The 16987-nt window shown below is 37.8% G+C and overlaps 1 protein-coding gene across 2 annotated transcripts in view; it reads right to left on the bottom strand.

Moving 5' to 3' along the window:
• Positions 1–16440, bottom strand: part of npas3 (neuronal PAS domain protein 3) — a 318042-nt gene extending 301602 nt beyond the window's left edge. For both annotated transcript variants that reach the window (XM_084392651.1, XM_084392652.1), the window contains exon 1: positions 15158–16440. In XM_084392651.1, the coding sequence (XP_084248777.1) occupies positions 15158–15207 (50 nt within the window). In that variant the 5' untranslated portion in view covers positions 15208–16440. The remainder of the gene's footprint in view (positions 1–15157) is intronic.
• Positions 16441–16987: the final 547 nt, after the last annotated feature.

Below are 16987 nucleotides of genomic sequence, written 5' to 3'. Positions count from 1 at the left end.
AATCGAGACAAAGCGAGACGCAGGAATACAAAATGCTGTAACTGTCTGCAAACGGTCTCAGCTGAACATTAGCACGAGCAGAAGGCCATGGGGGAGAGAGAAGATCCATTTTAATGAGCATCACAACTTAACAAAAATGTTCTCTGTTTCCATTCCTGACAATTTTGCCAATTTCATAGTAAACAAGCATAGAGAAATACTCTCTGACAGCATCGCCTTGATATGGTAAACAGTCTGGCTTTGAAGTGAAGCATCAGATTATACATTGCTGAAGTGAGATTTTTAAGATTATTCTTGTTATATCTAATGATGCAGCTCATGGAAAAATAAATACACTGACATTTGCAGCGTGGAAAATTATTTACAAGGCATCAGAGAGAGAACGAGAGAAAAAGCTAAATGTTTTCCCCTCGCTTGGCAAAATGACTGGGGCATGGTTGGGGTGTGATATTGGTAAAATATTTATGATGAATACCGGGCGCGGATGCCAGCGGAATCGCAGGACTTCCTGTGGAATGTGTCTGGGCACATACTGTGTGCCAGCCTTCACAATAACCCACCTCCCTCCCTCCGCTCACACTCATCCAGAAACCCTCCCGCACACAGCAGATGCTGCGTTCATCTGCTGCGCTACACAGTAACTGTCCAAATATTGACACACAGCTCCGTCCCCCACTGATTTCTTTTAACCCTTCGCCATTTGCTCGTGACACATTTATATGTCTGCGGGCTTTATTCTGGAAGTTCAGCTGATGCAAAACAAGAAACTGATAGTCAGACAAAAGTCAGACTACTCAAAAAAAAAGATAAATTAATTCAAGAAAAATTAAACATAAGAAATAAAATTGTATAAAAAGGTAATATATATATTTATATAACATTTAAATTCAACATTAAACTAATTTTGATTGCAACATTATGAAAGATATCTTTCAAATATGAAAATTGACAAATACATTTTATGGTCAATTTTCATTTCATGTTGACTTTAAAGGGGTCACATAACAGGAAATTCGATAAACTATGCAAATGCACTTTAATCCCTCCAGACAATTTATAAAAACTAAACCAAACACAATCTGTAAGAAGGCTTGTTAATCAAAAGATCGAAACGCAAAAGATTTCGCCGATCATAACAGAGGCTATTTACATATAGAAGACTTCAAGATAAAGTATCAAAACATGGCTTATGGTCATGTAAAAATATATTTTAGTTGCAGGAATGCTTGGCAAATGAGTGGAATTCACAAAAAAAGAAGAAAAAAGAAGAAGAAGTGTAGAATCTGGCCGCTTTAAAAATGCCTTGCAAACATATGGAGGCAGTCTGAGAGTCTTCGAAAAAAGAAAAAAAAAACATAAACACTTGTACACAACTAAAATCCTGCACACAAGTTCAACACCCGCTCCTCACAGACATCCAGCTAATATGAGTTTATTACTTTTTTTGAGGCACCGCAGCGATTCGGAGAGGCCCGTGTGTTTTTAAGAGCGCTCTGTGGGGATTTCTCAGACGGGTTTGAGTGGGCACTGAAGGGGTAAATCAAGACTGCTGGGCGAGACACACATCTGACAGCGGAGAGAGAGTTCAGAGGAAGACGCTCAGCACACACACTGAGCCAGAGGCTCCCTCAGTCCTGGCCTGAAGCACACTTTCCATCCTCTCTCGCTCGCTCAAAGACTTAGTCTGACCACAGGGTGAGCAAGTCCAACATTTAACACCATCATAACTGCCAATACAGCAGTGCCTATCATCTTCACATTATGCTATTTGGGGCACAAGATGTCTGGTTTCTCAAATTAACTATATCCACTTCAAAAAATGTAAATACGATGTACTAAAATATTAAAGGTAGATAAAAAATCTTTAAATATTAGCAATGACACTATAAGACTATTATATATTTGTCAACAGTTTCTTTTGAAATGTCTATGATTGTATATATTAGTTTAGATTAAGCATTGAATGAATAGTTCACTTCACACACACAAAAACAAATGGTGCCATCATTAACTCACCCTTCATGTCATTCAAAAACTATATGTTCTTTCTTCCACGCAGCACAAAAGAATATGTTCATGCTGTTCTTGTCAATACAAAGTGAATGTTGATTGAGGATGTTGACCCCAAAAAATAGGCACCATAAACAAAACCTAAAAGTAGTATGACTACTGTGCAGTACTGAACCTTCAGAAAGGTCAATGGGTTAGTTCAGCCAAAAATTCTCATCATTTACTCACCCTCATGTCGTTCCAAACCTGTAACTTTCGTTCAACTTCAAAACACAAATGAAAATATTTTAAATGAAATCTGAGAGATTTCTGTCTGACAGTCCAGGCAAACTACCACTTTCACAAGAGATCGTAAAACTAATCCATATGAATAAAGCAGTTTAGTCCAAATTTCCTGAAGAGACTCGATCGCGTTATATGATGAACATGAACCAACATGACCAACATTTGGACCAACATGAGGTTGATTAAATCATGACATCATTTAAATATTTTGGTGTATATTATACTTTTAACACATGCATGTTTCTACATTCTAGTATTTGAAATCTGAAAAATCCAAAATTTGCAGATTCCAGTTATCAGATCCCTATAGCAATATAGAAACGAGGCTGAGATCGAAACCAGACTGAGATCACAACCCGAGCAGATCTCCAATTCCCCACGTTCATTCCCACCCCTCCGCAGACCTGACCGCGAAACTCCAACCTTTCGATTAACCACAATTTGAACCATGAGATATCTTCTGTCTCTGTATTTTAAGTATTTGAGCTTTTATCTCTTAGGTAAAGTTAGAAGAGCACTGCATAGGACAGAGGGAGTTGAGGAGTAATTTCTGTGCCTATTCAAATATGCAACATATAATAATTTGGCACTATCACAAGATGACAACAACAAACAGATAGATTAGCTTTAACGATAATAAAGTTGTAAAATGCTTTCCTGATAACAATAATGACACTTCAACATCATCATCATCACTGGCAGGATAACTACTAGCTAGTCAGTTAACCAGTTTCCTGTACTAAAAATATTTTTCAGCTCACTTTATAAATGGGAATCTTTATAATAATAGATGGACTTTATGAAGTGTTTTGATCTGTAAAAGAATAAAACAGTGTATTTTATCCACTGAAATGTTCACTATGTGCTCATCTGAACAATTGTACCAATACAAACATGTTACTCATAGCTTAACTGAATTAATATCACAAATATGGTTTTGTGGTCTTTATATAACTAATATGGTTTAACGCCACAGGGAGAGATCCGCTTACGTGTGAGGGTCACAGAGGATTTACAATAAACTAAATTTATACCCCGAACAAATAAACAGGCCGAGGCAGTGGACTGTTTTCCTTCACCACGTGACCAGGTTTATCGTGCGGTATTATAGCAGATAGAAGTGTTTAGCGCAGGATTCCAGTCCAGGAATCCAGACTGATAGACTTCCAGTCTTCCATAAAATTCCGCATCTCAGCATTTTCAAATCGGGTTAATGCTTACATAGCAATAATGTTTTTTCCCCCCTCTCTCTTTTTCCCGAAAGTCTTTAGAATGTATTTAAATGAGAGATTTAGTTAATGAGTTTGGGCAAAGTCTGGAACAGTCTTTTAAGAATTATCATTCTCATTAATTTTCAGAATTACCCACTGTGTTGTGATAGCTGTCATGGACTTTAGAGTTCAATTAACTAAATACTGAGAACGTATATATAATATACGTGCACGCGTGTCTGTACGCGTGCAGGACCCATACCCGAGCGTGCATAAGTATGCATGTACACGTTTGTGTGCGCGATTCGTTTTATTACAAATTTCTGCAGTTTACCATTTCATTCTGGGTTTATACGATAAATATGCAAGTAAACAATTCCAAGAAAGCAATCCATGATCCAAGCAAGCAAAGATCTTTTACTTAAGTCTGCATCACAATGCAGCATACATCTGCTTTATGTGCAGTTGTGCTCAAATCGAGACTCTCCGGTAAGAACTAGAGATTACCCACAGCGAAAACATAACATAACGAAAGTTGAAGGGCACACAATGCAGGTGGAATAAATCAAGCCCTTTCAGGGACAGGCACATCAAAGTGCATTTCTTGGCTCCTCGTTCTTTTACTTTTGCACCGAAGTAATTATTATATGAGTAAACATTCGTTTTGTTTTCTATCATTTCATCCTGAGGAGTGCCCACATCAGAGGCATAAGTGTTTCATTACGCCTTTATCTGTCCACAGTTCTTGTGAAGCAGGAACAATTAACCCTGCCTTCAACGTGATTGATATAGGCTTTGCTTTCAATTTGTTCCACTACACAGATCATGAAATTCGCAATGTGCCCATCCTTATTGACCTAGACTTTCAAACACAGAGGGCTACAATGAAATGAAAAGAATTAGAAAGAAGAGAGCCGCGCAGCCATGAAATAACATGGGGAAGAGTGAAAAAAAAAAATGGATGTGACCTCACAAAACCTCAACTATTTCAAGTACACTTTCTGGAAAGTTGTTTTCTGTTCCATTGAAAGCTATCCTATACGTTTCTGCTCTCCGAGTACTGTCTGAAAGGCGGAGGAGAGCTCTCGAGATGTGGGCATACGCGGTTATGTCGTAAACACAGCTCGCTTGTTCATGAGCAAAATTGAATTTCTACCGCTCTTGCCAAAACCAATCTTTCAAATGTGAACCCCTGAGCTTAGTTTGTAAATCATTAAGAGGCAATGAAAATGCCTGTTTATAGGTATACAGCTGCTTTAATAAAACAGACGCAAAATACTTAGGGTTTTCAAGTGATTCATGTTAATTGAGAGTTCATTCTAAACTAATGGCATACGGTGTAGATAGACAGACAACGGTGAAAGATAGATGATGGGTAGATAGAACGATAGATGTTTACAGTTGTCAAGCAACTATAATATAGTATGTAAGGTCACAAACATAACTATCTAGAGTGATAGAACGACAGAACGTTAGATAGAACGATAGAAAGACAGAATGGCAGAACGTTAGAAAGACAGAATTACAGACAGAACGTCGGAAAGACGGAATGATAGACAGAACGTTAGATAGAACGATATCAAGAGAATGATAGACAGAACATTAGATAGAACGATAGAAAGACAGAATGATAGACAGAACGTTAGAAAGAACAATAGACAGAATGATAGAAAGACAGCATGACAAAATGTTAGAATGATAGAATGACAGAACGATAGAATGTTAGATAGAACGATAGAAAGACAGAATGGCAGAACGTTAGAAAGACAGAATTACAGACAGAACGTCGGAAAGACGGAATGATAGACAGAACGTTAGATAGAACGATAGAAAGACAGAATGATAGACAGAACGTTAGAAAGAACAATAGACAGAATGATAGAAAGACAGCATGACAAAATGTTAGAATGATAGAATGACAGAACGATAGAATGTTAGATAGAACGATAGAAAGACAGAATGGCAGAACGTTAGAAAGACAGAATTACAGACAGAACGTCGGAAAGACGGAATGATAGACAGAACGTTAGATAGAACAATATCAAGAGAATGATAGACAGAACATTAGATAGAACGATAGAAAGACAGAATGATAGACAGAACGTTAGAAAGAACAATAGACAGAATGATAGAAAGACAGCATGACAAAATGTTAGAATGATAAAATGACAGAACGACAGAACGTTAGATAGAACGATAGAAAGACAGAATGGCAGAACGTTAGAAAGACAGAATTACAGACAGAACGTCGGAAAGACGGAATGATAGAACGTTAGATAGAACGATAGAAAGACAGAATGATAGACAGAACGTTAGAAAGAACAATAGACAGAATGATAGAAAGACAGCATGACAAAATGTTAGAATGATAGAATGACAGAATTATAGACAGAACGTCAGAAAGACGGAATGATAGACAGAGCGTTAGATAAAGAGAATGATAGACAGAACATTAGATAGAACGATAGAAAGACAGAATTATAGACAGAACGTCAGAAAGACAGAACGTTAGATAGAACGCTATCAAGAGAATGATAAACAGAACATTAGATAGAACGATAGAAAGACAGAATGATAGACAGAACGTTAGAAAGAACAATAGATAGAATGATAGAAAGACAGCATGATAGACAGAATGACAAAATGTTAGACAGAATGATAAATAGAACGACAGAATGATAGAATGACAGAACGATAGAATGTTAGATAGAACAACAAAATGATAGAACAGAACGATAGAACAACAGAATGTTAGAACAGAATAATAGAACAGAACGTTAGAACATCAGAATGGAACAACAGAATGACAGAACAGAACGTTAGAACGATAGAAAGGGAGAATGATAGATAGAACGACAGAACGTTACAACGATAGAACAACAGAATGATAGATCAAATGATGGAATGATAGAATGAAAGAATGATAGATAGAATGATAGATAGAACGACAGAACAGTTGTCAAGCAAATATAATACAGTATGTACAGTCACAATCGTGCATTTAGCTCATCTGATCAGAAATTAGACTCTGAACTATCCATCTGATCGACATACAAATATCTCATACGTCACTCAAAAATACTCCCAAACGACTTTGAAGACTTCTTTAATGTCCTGAACGCACTGAGAGTTAGTGTGCGTTTACTGTAGCTGATGGCTATAGTGCTGTACAGTATCAATAAGCAATTTGACCTTTTCCCACAGTCTGCTGCTGGAAAGGGCTTCATTTGTCAGGACTGTGAGCTAATTTTAGCCTTTCCCTGACGAAAGACCTGCTGCTACTCCATTACACGGCACGCACCGACGGATATATTATCAATTCAAAAAAGTTTGCCTTTGGTACGTCAAAGCACAGGAAGTGGCAGGAGACACAGAAGTGGCTGACACAGCGTCCTGCGGTGCTGCTTTAGATGAGTGTACCCGGTGATAAGCCTGGGAAAACGCCGGCACAAAAGCAGTCAGTAAATCCCCGCATAGGGGGCTTCTTTAGGTGACGACATGCGTAAGGAATGCTATAGAGAAACACCTCGGCGTGCTGTAGCTCTTTGTGAGACGAGGTGATGGAGGCTTACCTCCATTTACAGCCAAATCACAGCTATGACATTCACTTATTAAAGTGACAGGTGGGGCTTACGCGCCACAAAATTTATTTATCTGGGGTGTACAGCGGGTATCGCGCGCGGTGAGGTTCGAGGACGGTCCGTGCTGAGTTATGCGGCTGTGTTTTCTAGCAGCTCTTCTGCTTAGCCCGAATAATCTGTTGTGATTTTGCACGCAAAACTCGGGAACGCTCACGAGGGCCCGTGCAGGTGCGGGTGGTCAAATCACAGCTTGATGAGAGGGGAAAAAGAGAAACTAGGTTATTACTACTATTAAATAGCATTCGAATCACATTTAACTTCTGCAATGTGATGTATTCGGCTGGTAATGATTATTTCCACACAGGTAATGAGGAACCATCATATTTTAGCCAAGTCAGTTTTATTTGTACAGCACTTTTCACAATACTGTGTGCATTGTTTCAAAGCAGCATTACAGAAAATCATAATGATAATGTTTAAAATAAAAGCACAGTATGTAAGTTTCGCCGCTAGAGGTCGCTTATTCAAAACAATAACAAAGGCGTAGCTTGATGAATGAGCGTGGAATCATGGGAGTTGTCATCATCACCTCCACAGCCGGTGGAAAGCAATCCGACGGGACTCATGATCACGGATGATCTAATGTATTAAAGTTTTATTAACGTTACTGTGGTATGAAGGAGGGAGGGGCTGATGACAGCTGCTCCTTTCATTTTGTTGTTTATGGTTATTTTATGATTAAAGTTACGTTTAATGTGTTTAATGAACTTTGTTACAGTAAGATTTCATCACTTAAATTCACATTATATTATTTTATTCTAATAAAAGTGCTGAATTACTACTCCTACAGGTCACTTTATTTGACGAATTAAAATTGTTGAGTAACGCAGCGCTGTTTTTATTGGGCAAAACGATGATACTAAAATACATTTGAGTGTTGAAAGTTATAACGTTACTCTGTGCGTTCGCTCGGTGGCTGCTATGAGACACTTGTTGCACATTGCATTAAGCTAGATCGATATTAGAATATCATATTAATAAAAGCTGGATGACTTGTGTTGCTAAATGGCTTGCAATTAACTTTAGAACATACAGTATGGTGGAAAAAATGCTGTATTACTGTTACTACAAATAAAGCTCATATGCCATGACAGGATAATAAAGATTATGCCATGTTAGCCACTTGACAGAAAACATGTGACTCACGGTAAATCAAGAAAACGAGATTCAAACAATTAGACTAACCGTGTTGAGCTATATAACAATGATTCTTTTTCTGTTGATAAAGGCATCCAAAGAGTTGCTCATCTGTCTAATAAAAGCATAATATATTAAAGCGTCTTAGGTGTTTCAATTGTTTGCACGTAAGGAAAATCGAGGGCAACGCAGATATGACATCATTGACACAATGACTCGGGCATTACACTGGTTAAAATTGTGTATATCTCTGGATTTAAAGAAGTTTGAAATATTTAGAATAAATGTACACAAATCAACAAAATATATATGACGTTGTTTTAGTGGTTTTTGGATATTTTAATCCAAAAATCTTACATATTGTGCCTTTAATATCTTCATACCATATAGAGGCATATAGCAGATTTACATTTTGTAATGATATAAATAATCAAGCAGTTGAGATTTGCTATATACTGTGGTACATTGTATATTGCTTTACTTGAGGATACTGTACGAATGTGGATAAAGTTGGATCTACTATATAAATATAAATATATATTCTGTCGTTCTATCTATAATATATATATATATTATAAATTTATATGTGTGTATTATATATATATATATATATATATATATATACACACATATACATATAGTTAATTTTACAATGATATAAACAATCAAGCAGTTTTACTATAGACTAGTATTCAGGAAAAACAAGGGTAGCCTAACTGTATTTGAGTGATAATACATTTTGCTAACGAAAAAAAGCCAACTTGCATCCAAATGTAACAAGTTTTCAATGTAGAGAAAAGTAGCAACATCTTCAAATCAAAATGATAATGTCATTGTTCAATGTGCGCAAATATGTGCAAAGCCGAACCCAAATCCAAGTACGCAATGCACTTAAATCCATTTTCTTTGCCAATGCACATGTAGGAGGATTACACATGTATTCTGGAAGCGCTGTAGTGTTTGTCCGGGCTCAGAAGTGCTGCTGGAACACTAGAGGGGGCGAGTAAAGGGCAACACTTGCTGCTAGCATTAGATGATCGCGGCACAGCCAAACCAAAGAAGCAGATGGGAGTCAGCGGGCAGAACATCTGTCTTTAGAGCCAGATACTAAATGAAGGTCTTAAAACCACTGTGGACATTAAACGCGTAGAAGGGGAGCTCGGGTTTTACCGCAGCCGCAAACCATAACAAAACCTGTGACATTCAGAAGCAACAATTTAGAGCACGACCATCTCTGATCTCTTCTTTCTAGCACAAAAAGGGGCATATGTACTGCCTGTCCTTTGAAATATAAAGGCCTTCAATATCTGCATTAATGTATAGAGGAGAATTTAGCAATCAGCATAGAGTAACCGGGGCTAGTTGTCACAATTATACGTCCAGTTACACAGTTTTAAATGGTCTTAAATTGGAATAATTTAGTGAATTTCTGTCCTCCACACTAAAATATTGAATATCATCTTATTTTTTACATCAAGTCAGAAAGTTGTCAATTATTTACTGTTTGAATGAAAAGCCTGTAATTGGACATTTAATTGGCAGTTCAAATGTGACAGCTTACCCCATAAAGTGCTTTTGAGGCACATTGTCACAAAAGATTAACATATGCTGAATAAATATTTTCCTGGGGAAAAAATTGTGGAAATTTACTTGTAGTACAATTTTTCGTTTTCTCAATTGAAATTTCTAAAGCAGACTTTCAAAAGATGCAAATAAAGATAACTATAATCTTAAACAGACAAAAATTCAAAACTCCACATATAGGGGTGTAACAGTTCTCAGTAAAACATTTTTTACAAAAAATGTATCGAACCGTACCGTTCTCCAATGCGGTTTATCTCAAATCCGACAATGCATATGTAATATGGTTTGTTGAAAATAACATTGCGTAAAACAGGCAGACAGAGTTAGGCTAATGTATGTTTCTGTCGATGGATACACATTCTGGCTTCTCCTAAACTTTGTTCAATGCTAGTGTTGTATGCTCTAGTATGACCAGTCATTTACGCCATAAACACCTGGGGGAGTTGATAGCACGCAAGCACAGGTGAGACCTGAACAGCACACGTTGCTATCCGTGTTTAAACTAAACTCATTTCAACCTTGCCAACTTAAGCATTCAAGCACAAGAAGACGCGGCACTCATCTGAAGCGCGCGTCTCATACAGCACGCAAATATGAAGTTCTCTTTCGAGTCTTGTGCTTGAACGGACAAATTCACACAAAAAAAAGTATCCTAGCGAGTATCCTAGCTAACAGTCAGTTATGTCTTAAAGGGATACTCCACTTTAAAATGAAAATTCTGTCATCACTCACCCTCATGTTGTTTCAAACCTGTGTGAATTTCTTTCTTCCGCTGAACAGAAAGGAAGATATTTAGAAGAATATCAGTAACCAGACAGTTTCTGGTCTCATTGACTTCCATAGTATAATTTTTTCCTACTATGGAAGTCAATGAGACCAGAAACTGTCTGGTTACTGATATTCTTCTAAATATCTTCCTTTCTGTTCAGTAGAAGAAAGAAATTCATACAGGTTTGAAACAACATGAGGGTGAGTATATGAAGACAGAATTTTCATTTTTAAGTGGAGTATCCCTTTAAGTGTACGTAAACAATCGAGAAAGACAATGCATTTGTATCAGTATCAGTATATTGGATCAGTGCATTATGTCTTAAAGTGACAGCAGCCAAATATTCCTGCTGGCTGTGTTTTTAATGTTAATCAAACAACAAAAGACAAGGGAATTACTCACTGCTCTTGACTGAGTAGCTTTTGTAACTTTAATAATGATTCATCTTTTAATTTATACAGTAAAGATTATATGCAATGTTGTTTTACATTTGATTATTCAATTTCAGTACCTGAAAACTACTGTTTGATATCTGAAAAACCTGAAAAGCACCGTTTATTTTATTTGTATCTTTTCAGTATTGTATTTATGTGTGTGCTGTTGTTTATGGTTAGATTTTGTGTTAGATTTTTTGGCAGTAGTTCGTTTTCCCCGAACATTGCACAACCGTACCGAAACCATGACCCTAAAACCGTGAGTAATTTGAACCGTTACACCTCTAATACATACACACACACAAAGGCAAAAAAGAAAAAGGTCATTTAGTGATTCAGTGCAACATGACTGATCCATCAACCAATTCACTGATACGTCCAAAAAGGACATGGGCACATGCAAAAACCTCAGCTCAAATGTAGAGATGTATACATCACAAAGGCTCTCACGCCATGAGCCGTGCAGTAATGCATCGAGAGACTGCACGATTACCTTTGCGGGATGCATCTTCTTTATGTCTGTGTCTCTGCTCTGACCTTCACAATAACAGAGACGAGTGGCGGCTGGCGAGAGCCGCTGTAATCACTGCACAACACCAGCCACAGATGGAGGCTGGAAATCCCTCTTAATTGTGATAAATACACATCAGAATTGCTTATTTGCCTCCATCCCATACCGCGTTCGACGCCGGCGAATCAACGGGTGGAATTGGTGCGTCCTTTGTGCGATGGTATAGCTCAGCTTGGGCTGTCTGCCTCTCCAGCATTCAGAGAATATCACCGCTTTTTCGCCCATAAACATAAGCATATCTCACACTTGGTGAATTTGAAATAATCACAAACACAGTGCGCTGACACTCCTAAGCGTTTAGTTAGACGCTGATATTCATAATTGCACATCAAAGGATTCATATAATGAACAGCTACAAGTTGAAATGTAACTTCAATAACAAACAAGACAATTTTTCAAAGAGAAAAATCATTTTTTATGTTTAGTTGACATGAAGTTGACATGTTCTGCGGTGCACTCCAATTTTAAACAGCATTTTGATCATGTTATTATAATCATTATGCATGCACCTTTTATGAGCCTATATGTGACCCTGGACCACAAAACCAGTCACATGGGTCAATTTTCTGAAATTGAGATTTATACATAATCTGGAAGCTGAGTAAACAAGCTTTCCATTGGTGTGTGGTTTGTTAGGATATGACAATATTTGATTTGAAAATCTGGCCTTTAAATTTGTCCACTTATGTTCGATACTGTGCCGCATTCACTCACAAAAATAAATGTTTTATATATTTACGGTAGGAAATTTACTAAATATCTTCATGGAACATGATCTTTACTTAATAGCCAAATGATTTTTGGCATAAAAGAAGAATCGATCATTTTGAACCATACAATGTATTGTTGGCTTTTGCCACAAATATACCCGTGCGACTAATGACTGGTTTTGTGATTAGTTTAGAAACTACCGTAGACCCATTTAAAATAATCAATGGATATACACTTTCCCTTATATATTCATTCAATCACGTTTCACCTAAAATGGAAGCGATATGCATCACATACAGCATCTTGTTAATAGACCTGTTGATATACAACACATTTTAGAGAGTAGAGACGATACTTTATAATGCAACACCAAATAAACCCCAAGCATTTCACAGAGCCACAGCTCCGGTCTCAATCTATGGATCCACTGCTGCACCGTAGGAGAGGAAATGGAACAATTTAGCACTTTTGTTTGCTCACAGTGAGGGAGGGAGGCATTGCTTTCTTCAACACAAAGCCAACTTTGTGTTTAGTGTTGTGTATAAATTCACGCCAACCAATCTCTCTCTCTCTCTCTGTGAATTCTCGTCCAACTCCTTCAGAGTTGCTTCGCCCAACAGCACAATCCCTCCCTTCCCAACACTTACTACAGCAGGAACCGGCGCTAGTAAACAGCACTGCATTAAAAAAAATAAAACTCCCAAACCTCCCCTTAGAATTTCAGCCCTAGTGTTATTCGGTTCAACTCTCAAGTGGAGCCACATAACGAATCACAGAGTGCAATTTAGCCCTTCAGAATGCCGTTCGGAAACAGGTGATAAAGGAAGCACTCATGCACTGGCTATGAAGTTTCACCTGCCTCAAAATTAATTCCATCTTCAAGATTCCTATCTCTGTGATATGCTCGGAATGGCACACAAATCGCTCCCGCCAGAAAGATTACTGCAGACTGACTTAGCATAAACATCTCCTGCTGTTATGACTGGCAGGGGGTGGAATATAATTCTAATGTCGTGGCCTATTTAGACGTAGGTGCATTCGCGTAATCTGCGCGTTCCGAGTGGGAATTATAAAATAATCGAGCTCGATGAGAGTTAAGTCAAGCTTGCTAAATGATAACCATTCGTAGTCCGGTCAGGCACACAATCGTGTGGAGTTGCACACTACAGTATATGAAACGGGCCGTGTTTACATTGTAAAATGTCACTGGCTCTACGGCTGATATTTTGTACACACACTGCAGGTGAATTATTGCATACAATCTAACATTAGTTTAACAAGCTGTACGCTGCACGCAGTCACACGCAGTACGGCGGGAATCAGTGATGCCTAATTTAATACTCATAAGAGCTAAACCGAAAAAAATATACCTAAACACCTATTGTTTGAGTAAGAACTAGCGATATTCTATAGCCATTTGTCATGTAATCACAAAAGACTAATGCATATGCAATAAAAAGGTTCGATAATAAAGAAAAATACAATAAAATAACATGCACAACCTGACTAAGATCCTGAGAGCAGCTTATCATTAAAGTAATTTCATAACTGCTTATTTATTTACACCTGTGATCTAACAGCACAAGACAGACGCATATGCAATACTCAAAGAAAAATGCCATAAAACAACAGCCTTTAAGCACCAACCTAACTACTCCATATAAAATGTAATCATAATAACATTTCAGATCTATAGAGCAAGCGATTCTTATATTATTTTCAATACTGCAGATGATGACATAAATATGCACACTTAATTCTGATTGGATACATGTAAAAGTCCTCAAACTGCCACTTGATGCTTTATGCAATATGCACATCAAAATAGTCACAATTTCAGATCTATAAAAAGTCATTTTATAATTGCAGAATTTAGTGCACCACATGTCTTCTTCTAAGCACATGCAGTAACAAGATTTAATCATGTACACAATAGTTTTATATCACAATTTCAGCTCTATAAATTATGACAGCAATGTAATAACTACAGAGTTATTTTAGTGGCATATTTCTTTAATTCTAAAGCATTTCTGATATCATGCATTACTTCCTCAAACATCCACTTTATGCACATGATGCACAATTTCAGATCTATAGATCTGACAAATGAATTTGGTGCACCACCTGAGACACAAAACATCAGTCTTTAACATGCACCCTGTTATATATTCATATATCACAATGTCAAATCTATAGATCAAACTAATTGTGATAGCACTCGTGCACCTGTCATGTAGTGTAAAAAACACCATTCCAATGAAAAGCTACTCAATTCTAACATCACCTAACATACTCTTAGTCTTGTGATCAACTTCGACTGTCATATTCAAAGTGCAGATTTAGTTCTCATATTTCAATCCCCATCAAGAGTTCCTGATGTAATACAGGACTCAAACCCACATCAATCTCCATCGAAACTTCCTCAAACAGCAGCCTGATGCACACTATTTCACAGCAGTAAACAGTGTGTTTTACTCAGATTGGCCTAATGCCGCGAAAACAAACGCAGAGCGGATACAACGCTGCAACATGGTCATGTTCGAAATGTTCACAAATTTCCCGCGAAACCTTCCAGCAGCGCGAGACACGCTGAACACATTCAACGGTCATGTCCTCTGTCCACCAAAACACACACTCTCACAGAGAATAAACACACACTCGCCGCTTCTGTCAGCGTGTGTATACCTGTTACCCAACCCCTCACACACACACACTCCTGCGGAAAGGGCAAAGTTTCCCATCTCAGTCCAAAATGCCCGTCAGCGCACGCGTTTCCACAGACACACAACAAACCGAGCGTTTACCGTTCTCTTCTGGAAGGGTCTTGCTGAATGCTGGGCTTGGTGGGCGCCATCTTCCTGCAATTATTAATTACACTTTTTTCTTCCAGAATTCACGCGACGAGCAGCTGACAGCGGAACCGGGAGCATTTAAGCAACGCCATCGGTGGTACCGGAGCGCTCGTGCCCGTGTCTCCGTGCGTTAAGACGCGTTCAGACGGGAGCGAGACCAGCCGACGCTGAGATCCAAAGGCATGCCAATAAAGTGAGAGGAAACCCGGGGACGCTCGTGCGATCCGGCGGCTGTCCTCGCGGGGTAAACGAGAGCAGGAATCAGCGCACGAGACGGGCATTTACATCACGATGTGCCTCTCGAACACAGCCGCTTTTCCCTTGTATGTTTGTCCGCATTTTCCAGCTTTTTCCTGCTTCTCGCTCCCTCTCATCTCCCTCTCCTGCCGGCGCAACAACGCCACTCAGTTGTAGTTGGAAATAGTTGGAGTTTATTGGGAATACACAGGTTGTTTTTGATGCACCAACGAAGAGATTTGCGGAAGCAAATCATGAAAGCTTTTAATCGTTTGCATGCTGATGTTTGCGTTCATATTTTTTTAGAAACATGTGGAATGATATGATTGACAGCTGTCAAAATCAACTCAAATGCCAAGTTGAGGTTTAAATTAATTTGAGACTAAATTATTTTGAAACATATATTGTCAAAGCACTTAGAGTGAAAAATAAAACGTATTTATTTATTTGATTTTGATAAAGATATTAAAGAGATATCTCGTATGCCATTGTTAGATCGTCAGAAAAAAAAATGTCATGGTTGAAGTAGGCTATTTTTTGCACTAATGCACGTTCAGTATATTATTTCATTTTCCTAAGTGAATCCGTCTTGACATAAATAAAGACCTTTTTTTCTGATGTGCATTAGAACCTGTGACCTGTCAAGGTCATGAGCTGACAGCCGACCCATTTAATGTCCCGTTCATTGTGTTGTGCTCTAAACAGACTGTTTAATTGAACGTGACAGTGTATGGAAGCATGTGTGCACATGATCAGTTGATTCTGCTGATATACAATCAGAACATACACATCCATTAATGCCAGTCTTCCGCCTGGCTTTATAGATTCTGAAAATTAGTGTGTACTTTTATGTGGGGGGGGGAATGAATTGCTAAATGTATGACTTAATTTATATTTGTATAAATCAGAATCACACCCCGTGTGGTTTAGTGGTGTTTTGTAAAGTTTTGAAAATATATTGGAGCTCTTTTCTAATCTACTTAAAACTATTGTGCTCAGATGGATATAAGAATTCTGCATTGATTTTGCATGCATTTATCACTTGAAATCTCTCTAAATGAATCATTTGTTCTGAAGTGAGTTTTTGTTTGCGTTGGAAAAGCCACTTTTATAATGATCACAGTCACCTTGAATGTTTAATATGATAGAAAATATGTTTAATTGTAAGATAAACATTAAACGTCTTATTTATATTGATTGAAAATCATAATATGACGTTTCTTTCCATCTCCAGCGTGTGTCTGTTTTGGAATTTGACACATGGCAAAACTTTACAGTCTTTACATCGTGTGTTGTTTTGTGAAGCAAACCCTGAATCTCAGTGTAATTGAGATTGTTAGGAATCTAAGTTTCGACTTTTAGCAACCTCCAGTGAAATCTAGTATTGCTTTATATATATAAACCTGATAACGGTGCAACGCAACAAATATGACATGAATGGTATGAATGTCACCTAAATGTGAAGAGGGAAAACAAAAACATGTTTTGCGTTTAGCCAGCATACCTTTGTTGATAAGACGTCAAGCCTTGGACGTTTTGCGGGTT

Source organism: Rutilus rutilus (genome assembly GCF_951802725.1).
Source record: "Rutilus rutilus genome assembly, chromosome: 21".
Lineage (NCBI taxonomy): Eukaryota > Metazoa > Chordata > Actinopteri > Cypriniformes > Leuciscidae > Rutilus > Rutilus rutilus.
Note: the sequence above shows the minus strand (reverse complement) of the source record. Positions and strands in the feature narration are given on the sequence as shown.